The sequence below is a fragment of the Falco naumanni genome, chromosome 5 (assembly GCF_017639655.2).
Source record: "Falco naumanni isolate bFalNau1 chromosome 5, bFalNau1.pat, whole genome shotgun sequence".
NCBI classification, from domain to species: domain Eukaryota; kingdom Metazoa; phylum Chordata; class Aves; order Falconiformes; family Falconidae; genus Falco; species Falco naumanni.
The window spans coordinates 1,349,975-1,359,024 of NC_054058.1; the positions used below are offsets into that span (position 1 = coordinate 1,349,975).

General features: G+C 48.2%; 1 protein-coding gene across 1 annotated transcript; it reads left to right on the forward strand.

Annotated features, from left to right (window-relative positions):
* The first annotated feature begins 17 nt into the window (after nucleotides 1-17).
* On the forward strand, nucleotides 18-9,048 carry MIX23 (mitochondrial matrix import factor 23). The gene is made up of 5 exons (XM_040595340.1): nucleotides 18-176; nucleotides 843-968; nucleotides 1,492-1,638; nucleotides 5,261-5,320; nucleotides 8,756-9,048. Exons 1-5 carry the CDS (start codon nucleotides 126-128, stop codon nucleotides 8,804-8,806), a joined length of 435 nt encoding a protein of 144 aa, XP_040451274.1. The 5' UTR covers nucleotides 18-125; the 3' UTR covers nucleotides 8,807-9,048.
* Nucleotides 9,049-9,050: the final 2 nt, after the last annotated feature.

A 9,050-nucleotide genomic window follows, 5' to 3' on the forward strand; every position in this document is an offset into this window, starting at 1 on the left:
GAGGAGCAGAAGGCTCCGCCAGGGGGCGCCCCGCGCAGGGCCCGCCTCGCCCCGCCCACCGCCGGACGCGCCATCCCCCCCGCCTCACCGGATTGGCCGCCGCCGTGGCCCTCGGCCTTTCCAATATGGCGGCGCCCAGCGGAGCGGCGAGCTGCGAGGACTTCGCCGAGTTCCAGGTAACACGCGTGGGGCGGGGGGGGGGCGGCCGGGGGAGGGGGGGGGGGCGCGCGCGTTCCCGCCTCCCTTCGGCGCCGTGCGCGCTCCCGCCGTCTCCTGGCAGCGAGGGAGCGCGCCCCGCGGGGGGCGGCGGGGTCACCCCTCCCGCGGCGGTCGGAGTGAGGCGGCGGGGCCGGGCCTCCCCCCCCCGGGCCGGGCCGGGCCGGGCCGGGCCGGGCTGGGCTGGTGGCGGAGCCGGGGCTGCCCCCACCCCGGGTCGGGGGCTCCGCGGGCGCCTTCCCGCGGGCGGGTCGGGCGTGAGGCGCCAGGCGCGCCCCGGCTCTGAGCAGGGCCCGGGCGGGCGGCGGTAACCGGGCTGTGCCCTAAGCTCGGTGCCCCCCAGAAATCGGGGTTGGCCGGTTTGGTGCCGTTCGGCCCCGCTGCCGCCTGGAGCGGGGAGGGGGGACACGGGGCCCCGGGCAGGCCGGGGGGCTCCCTGCCTCCGGCCGTGGCTCTGAGGGAGCTGCAGGGTTTCCCGCACACACCTGTGGAAGTTGTTTGATACGGTTTTTTGCTCTGTGTAAGCCATCCACTCAGTTTTGTATTAAAAAAATTAATCGTGTAAATTTTGTCGTTGTAGTAGGCTTTTCTCAGAGGTAAAGCAATTTTTTTCTTTTGTAATGCAGGAGTTGCTCAGGGTGATGAGGACAATCGATGACAGAATCGTCCACGAGTTAAACACTACGATTCCCACAGCGTCCTTTGCGGGGAAGGTGGATGCCGGCCAGACGTGTAAGGAGCTGTACCAGTCTGTGAGTGTGCACTCCTTCTGCTCACTTCCCAGGGCTCTGTCCCCTGCCGTGGCCGGGAAAACACCCCCAGTTCCTAAGGGAAGCGCTGCCTTGGTGTATCGTGCTTTTCGTATCTGTGGCTGCTCTGCTCAACTTCTCTGCGCACCCGAACCTCACACGTGCAACAGCTGCTTCAGTTTAAAACCACGCGGGGAACTTGTTTCTCCTGCAGTCCCGATCCGCTGAGGTGCGCTTCAGGCTGCAGTGGATGGTGTTGGCCCAGTCCGCTGCTTTCTTTTAGAAATGGGTGCTATCACGCTTCTTGCACTACTTTACAAGACTCCTGCTCGTGTATCTTTGACTTTTGATCAAGTGGGTAGCTGCTACTCAAAGCGGCATTGGTTCCCACATGCGGAGGTTATAGAGTCAGAGGGGTTTCTATAGGCACAGCAATACCTTGACTTTAGAAGGTCTCTCTTTTAACTTGAAGCTTGGAGGGTGTTATTCTCTGCTGAGTTGTGACTTTCTTTCTCGCCCTGCTCAGCTGACAGATGCTCACACCAGCAGAGAGAGAATCATCAAAAACTGCATCGCTCAGACTTCCAGCGTAGTGAAAACTCTCAGAGAAGAGAGGGAAAAGGCCCAGGATGATGCAGCATTATTAAAGCAACTCAGGAAAGAACAGACAAAGGTGAGTGGTGGAGCTTTTTAGAGATTACTTAGAGAGGAAGAAGAGGGTATCTTTCCCGAATGGAAAGACCAGTGTGGTGGAGAGAACCTGGAGCAGATCCTGACTCAGGCAGCGTTTTCCAAGATTCTTGTTGTCTGTGTTTGTGAGCAACATTTCCCCTAGCCCTCAAGACAGGGCTGCTGTTATCCTGCAAGTGGGGCATTTTCTGAGAACCTGCTACACAAATGCTGTAGAAAAACAGCTGTGCTTCCCCATGGTGGACTCTAACCTTCACTGCCTGGTGCCACTTGGCGTACAACCTACCTGGGGCTTGCTTAGTCCTTTCAAAACGCCTGATGGTTTGCTTTTCCTTTTTGAGATCTTGTAAAACTAGTCTGTCTGCAAATGGCAAGCATGGGTGCCAAGATGCAGACACCAGAAGGTAATGAAATACGGCTTTTGTATACGTCTTGGGCACCACACAGTTACGCAGTCTTAAAGCTGTCCTTTTTCATCATCGCCCTGAGAAGCATCAATCTTACTTGGTGCATTAATCGCAGTTCCTGTCCTCTGTGAGGAGCTGCCAGGCAACCTTGAATTCCACTTACTCAACTTTTTTTGTTTAGTATTTCTTAGATCAATTTTTGAGTAGCTTGTGATGGATTGCATAAGGAACTCTAATGTGCAAACACCCTCTTAACCTTCTGGCCTCTGGCTGGACGGTGAACTTCACCGGAGCTGAACAGAGGTGATCAAGGGGAGTATCAGAAGTGGAGATGGGAACCCTGCTGAAGGTCTTGCCCCCATTCCAGATCCCCCTTTGCAGGGGAAAGGATGCTGCACCTGTAGCTCCAGAGTGTTTAACTGTTCCATTGGCACCTGTAGCTCCAGAGTGTTTAACTGTTCCATTGGCACCTGTAGCTCTAGAGTGTTTAACTGTTCCATTGGTTCTGTTCCAGACCTGCTCTGTATGACATATGTTTACGTTTTTTTTCCACGCCATATGCTTGCAGCACATAGCAAATAAGCAAATAAGACTGTTTGCTTATTGCTTTTTTTGCATACGCTGGCTAGGCGTGTCTGTTCTGTTCAGCAGTTTAGTGAGCCTTCCTCTATTGAGGACTGTCTTAGCCGGTGTTTCTAAACCGGTGCCTTTGAATTTCCAATGTAACGGTGAGTTCTTACAACAGCCAGACATCCCACCATCATATATGTGTGCGTATATATATGGTCCTGTACCCTGGGTGCGACTTTCCCTGCTGCAGTACTGTGAGACTTGGAGAGATGGGTCTTGAAACTTTGCTTTTGCGGTGCTAAATTACCCCAAAATCCACTTAACCCCTGTACTTCCAAGAGGAGCCTGTTGTAGCCCCTGTTTCAAAGAGCAGCTGGATGTTGATGCAGTTGTAGTAAAAGCTCCCTGAGGGTTGGTCTGAACTCGGGCATCTGATTTTTCCCAGGCACTGAACTGTTTGTTCATGTGCTCCTCAGAGTAGTACTCTGGTGAGCTCAGATTTGAAGAATCAGGTGGCAGGTGAGTGGTTTTATTCTTAAAGCCTCACTTACAGAACTGCTAACAAGCACCCATATTAGTTTGAAAAACTGGAACGATAGTTTAGTATTTTCTACAGGTTTTGTTTGCAGAGCCAATTCTTTAAATCGTTTAGTTACTGAGCCCAAAACCTGTCATTGAAACTGAAACCACTGGTAGGATTGCAATGATGTCTAATAATTGGAGGTGATTTCAAGTATTAAAAGCAATCCATGATTTGATCCGTGATATGGAAACATCCCAGAAACCTCTTGATGAGATGATCTCAAATTTGCACTTGGACTTCATGAGGCGTAGTCCCCCCACCTCTGTTTTTCTGTTGTTCTTCATGAGAGCTGTGTTTTTCCTACAGCTCAAATAAGCTATCTTGACAGAAGGCACCCCACACTTAAGATGGTGCATTTTGAATGTATATTCACTTGGTTGCAATACAGATCTGTTTTCTCTTCTTATTTCTCTTTCATCCTGCTAATGTTACAAATTGGAGGACTTTATCCAAAAATATTACTTCTGGGTCATTGAATAAGAAAACTTAGTGTCAGTCTAGCAGCCAATTCTTTTAATCCACTTAATACAATAATCAAATGATGTTTTAATTTAATTTGTTATCGTCTTAGTTTACTCAAATGAAGTGTCATAAAATATCCAACCAAATAAATTTTGGAAATCCAGAACATACAGCATAGTGGTTTATCAAGGAAGTTAGTAAGGCTTGTTAAAGTGTCACAGTATGTTTTAAAAACAACAGCAGCCCCCCCTGAATAGCCGTGTTGGTTGACACTGTTGCTGTTCAGGTCTGCAACTTGAAGGAAAAGACTAAAATAGTGGTTTTGCTTAGGCTTGGTGGCAGAGGCAGTTCCTGTGACAATCCAGATGATTGTACAGCTGTTCACATCCTCCAGCAGGAAGAACCTTTCTCTGAACTACTAAAGATCTTCTGAGTGGTTATTTTTTAGAGACTAATTCTGGTCATCTAGTCACTCTGTGGATGCCGGATTGTTATTTCTAACAGTTTGAAGTCCTATTGAGTAGGTAAAAGTCCGTCCAACAACTGTAGTAGCTCTGTGTGTCTGAACATCTTGCCTGGAAGGTTTTTGATGGGATTGCCGTCTTGGTTTGCATCTGTTCACCAACTCTCGAATCGGAACCATGTATTTAACATGGATAATCTCTTGTCCCTAGTCTGTTGCGTTGAAGGCTCCCAACAAAAGTACATCCTAAATGTAGGCTGAAGTGGCAGGTGGTTCTTACATCCCCTACTATTGCTTCAGGGCTTTGTGGGTCAAATTACCCAGGTCACTTGAAGGCAGCTGTCACACCTGCCCCTTTTGTTCCTTATTAGGTGCAAACCAAAGAGATTCTTACATTTCTTATGGGTGGAGCGAGTGCTCAAGGACCTGTGTGTTGGGGTAGTTCTTGCCAGAGCTTTTGCATCTGTGTGAACCTGATTTGTCCTGCTGTGGTCACATAATGTATGAACTGGCTCAGATAGCACGAACGTACACGATCTATTCTTGTAGACCCTTTTTTGGTCGGTGCACAGAGTAGGTGATAAAGGAAGCGGAGGGGATCTCCTTATGATCTTAATTCTAAATCCAGAATCTGAGATGTGTGTTCAGTCCTGGCTTTGCTGCCAGCTCCCTATATGGCTCTACCAATGCACCTGTGGAAGAATGATGAGTCCAGGCTGCCGAGCTAATTCCAGCACTGGCATTCCCTGTGCTGAGTGCTTGAATTAGCTATAGTTGGTTTTGCCTGTGAAGCCGCTAATGTTAACCAGTTAATGACTGGCAGGTCTTGGTGGGCAGTATTTAAGAAGGGAGCACTAGTGATCAGGAGCTGCTTCTGCCAGGTTTGTGTTCGGGTCGGCTGTCTCCGTGCCCTTGCAGACTTCAGGCTGCCCCGAGTGTTGGCTGAATGGAAGGGCCAGGCTTTCGGGATGATTACATACCAGCCCTTCAGTTCACACCATGGGAGGGGACGCGCGCCTGGTGTTGGGATCATGATCTAGAAAGTTGCAATGGTAGTAAGTACTGAAGGTGCAGGGAGGCCTGTTTGACAATAACCTCTTTTATCTGTTACTTTCTGCAGTTGAAATTGATGCAGTCGGAGCTGAATGTTGAAGAAGTGGTAAACGACAGAAGCTGGAAGGTACTCAGTCATTTAAAATGGTGATGATGTTCTGTCCCAACAGATGGTCATGCACTGGAGGCATGAGACTGGTGCCTTATGAGGCAGGTTGATTAGAAATAGGTGAGGGCAGTGCTGCGGGAAATGTTTCGGGTCAATCATTTTCCCATTCTGGATGCACAGTCGCACTGCACAGGAAAGGAAAGCATCGGATTTAGAGGGGAGGAAGGGCAGTGTAGTATTCCCTGTGTAGATCCCTTTCTCCACCTTGCCCAGTGGCTAAGGAATTTGTAGATGTTTCCATGGTGGCCTGTCTGAAAAGCTTTGCTGGGCCTCTAACAATGTGAGAGGGATGAGTCTGTCAGATTTGGCTGTTTGGTGCTGTTCACGCTTCCGAACTGGGCCGGGGAGGGTGGGTGTAGAAGTTGAACCTTTTCCTGGTGGAGCTTGCAGGCCCAGAGGGATGCTCCCTGGTGCAAAGGGTGGGCTGGCTGCGGCTCTTCCGTGTCTACAGAGGGGGCAGGTCACCCTCTGGACTGATGGCCTCAGACCTGATCTTGTTATGATGGGATCTTAACACCGAGCTTAAATTCTGAGGTGGCTGTATTCCGCCACTGCAGCGCCTCGCGTCTGGCATCCTTTGCTGCTTTGCTGTAGCCTTTCAGAGCTTTCAGCCCTGTACAGAGAGCCTCCTTCCCTCTCTAAAAGCAAAAGGATTTTTGCAAACAGCTGGTACTAGCTGCAGCTCCCTCCTTAATCCCTGCTTCAGGATTTTAGTCCCCTGGATAGCGTCAGTGTGAAGGCAGTACAGCTGTAAGTCTCGGGTGTTCCTCAGTAGCCCAGTGCAGGCTGGTCAGGCGAGCGTTCACGTGCCTCTCCACAAGTGCTTTGCCACCAGTACTACCTCTGTGCTGGCTGGAAGAGCGAATGATGCGCTTAAGCGTATTTGATTTTAAACGAGCTCAGATATGACTAAACAATGCCACAGCCTTAACAACGTGCTGCAGATCACCAGGGGCAAGTATTTTACGGTGGCTCTGCTACAGGGGGAGAATCCTCACCCCCATCTTCCTAAGCCCAGGCTTGGCACCAAATTTAGCGCTAATGCCAGCGATTTCCTGTAGCTGCATTAAGCTTTTGCTAGTAAGAGAAATTATCTAATTTTTCCTGAGGATGGAGAGTTTATAAATAGTGAGGTATGCCTGGTGCAGGGATATTTTAGCCAGCTAGTGGTTGAAGAGAAAAGTATTCTGGGTTTTAGCTCCAGCTACTGTTGCCCTCTGAATATAGGCATAAATGTCATTTAGCTGTCTGTGAAAATATGTCACTGAAAGAATTAGAACCAGTCACAGTTGCAGACCGAATGCAATTCATTCCATGAAGTGGTTATTGGTTTGCAGGTGAGGACCTCCACTCTTTTTGTACTGTTGCAGACTTCTAGTTGGAAAGCACACTTGGGTATTTACAGCAGCCCTAACCAACTGAAAGCTGATGGGAAAAATCTGAGTAGGGAACAGTTATTTGCAGACATTTGCTCTGGATAGCTGTAGTGGTAGTGGCATACAGAGAGGTGCTGCTTCACGTGCTGTGGAATTTTGTTTGGCTGATACCGAACAAGGAATTGACTTCCAAACCAAGACACTTGCTTTAGTCTCTGTACAGCACCTCCACACTGGAATTTATGGTTGGAGTGTTTATATTAATATGTAAAAGACAGCAAAATCAAACTTCTGCATAGTAACATGAATGTTAAAAGTTTCTCAGGCACTGTTTTTCCTGTCTGAAAAAATGAGAGTAAGTGGCCTGAGTAACACACTGAGGTCTGTGGGTCGATGATCCTAGAAGCAGGAGGCAGCGTTAGTGAGATTGCAGTATTGATCTCCCTTCCATAGGCTGCAGAGTTACTGTTAAAGATGCTTTAAAAGTTTGCATGATAGCAAGCTGGCACGTTACTTGATGCAAGAGACCTTTACAGCATTTTATTGTATTGTATTTCTGCATTACCCCTTCAGACATATATGCCCTTACAATGTCTTTGACAGGCAAGGGACAAAAATGGTGCAATTTGCTTAATCTTACAATGCTTTTGAATGGGAACTCTTTGTGGCTTTTAATTTCTGCGGTTTCTTTCTGTCACTTACCTGATCGCAGACCTCTACATACTCAACTCGACTCTTCCAGAGTTGTCTATTACATGTGGTAATGTAGTGGGACAGGCTGGCTGTACCCGTGGAAGAAACTGTATCACAACTTTTATTTTCTGTAACATGAAGCAGTTTCTAATATGTGTCTGTTTCTTAAAGCAAATGAAATTTGAAAATAAGTGGAAAGTTACTCAGAAATTGTTAAGAATTAACACTAAAACTAATGCAAGCACCAAAGTTCACTTTTGCTGAAGTTGCCGTAAGTTGTGAACTCTGAATGAGGACATCGGCTGTAGAAGTAGAGGATTCTAGGAACACATGGTTTAAAATAACGTATTTACATAAAAGTGATGCGTAACTTCCCAGAATTACAGGACCACTCACTTTGCATGTGGAGGCAATGGGAGAGTTCACGAAACTTGATGTCCTGACCATCACATGGACCTGAAAATCCCCGGACAGCTTGGCAAAACGTGCTCCTGCATGAGTGCTGGTGGGGGAACCACTAACACCAGTGCCTCTGCTCAGTGCTAGGTGGTGCTCGTGCCACTTCTCAGGACGTGCGCTGGACAAATAACCAATCGTTCATAAAGAGCACCCGTAACTTTAGTGTGAGCCTATGCGTTGTGCTTTTGTTTCAGACTGCCTTATTTTAAATAGTCACATTTATTGGCCCTCCTCGGGGTAAGCGGTCTGCTTCGCTACATAAACTTGATCTTCAGTCTCCAGTTCTGTGTGCTAGATTTTACCCGGAGAAGATTCCAGAGGCGAGTGAGGCCAGAGCAGAGTGCCCTTTGCGTAGGAGTGCTGGCAGCATCGGCACCTGCGGTCGCGTAGCAAGGTGTGGACGTGGCTTCCAAGAGCCCTTGCACCTCTTCTTAGCTGTCATGACAATCTAAAATGCGTTTGCTTAGGAAAGAGAAGAATATGGTGTCCCAATTTGAATGCCAGAGTGAACAAAACAGAACGCAGCTGGTCAGGAGCCTTCCATAATTTCCCTCCCTCTTTGGGGGGGGGAAATTTTTTAAAAAATCAGCATCCTTGATGATAACAGACTACCAGGATTATGAACCAGCCTTATCTGAGGGAGAACACTTAGTGCTGCACAGTTCCCCAGCGTCAGGCTGCAAACTGTGGATTCACTAAAGCCAGGAGAGAAGGTGAAAGGAGACAGGTGCCTTGGTAAGTACCATGTACTGGTACAGCAGGGCTGGGCAGCTTGAGAAAGTGCTTGTCTGAACTAGCTTTGGAGTTCTGCTCATCTCCTGGATGAGGCCTGATTCGCTTTTGCTGTTCTTTTTTGGTGTCTCAGGTATTTAATGAGCGTTGCCGAATTCACTACAAGCCTCCGAAGAGTCAATGATGTGGGGTGTTTTCCGTCAAGATGGTCCATAACCATGAGAGCCAAACTGCAAAGAGACCTTGGGTGAGCTGTGTTGGGACCCTCCAGAACCAGTAGAACCCAGTCTTGTTTTGTTTTGGACCTACTTAGCTGAAATCTCGAGGTTGAAATGATTCTCCTGTAATTAAGAGAAAACAACTCATCTTTTGTACAAAAATGTGAACAAATGAGTTTTATAGTATTAAAATAATTTTCAAATGGAATG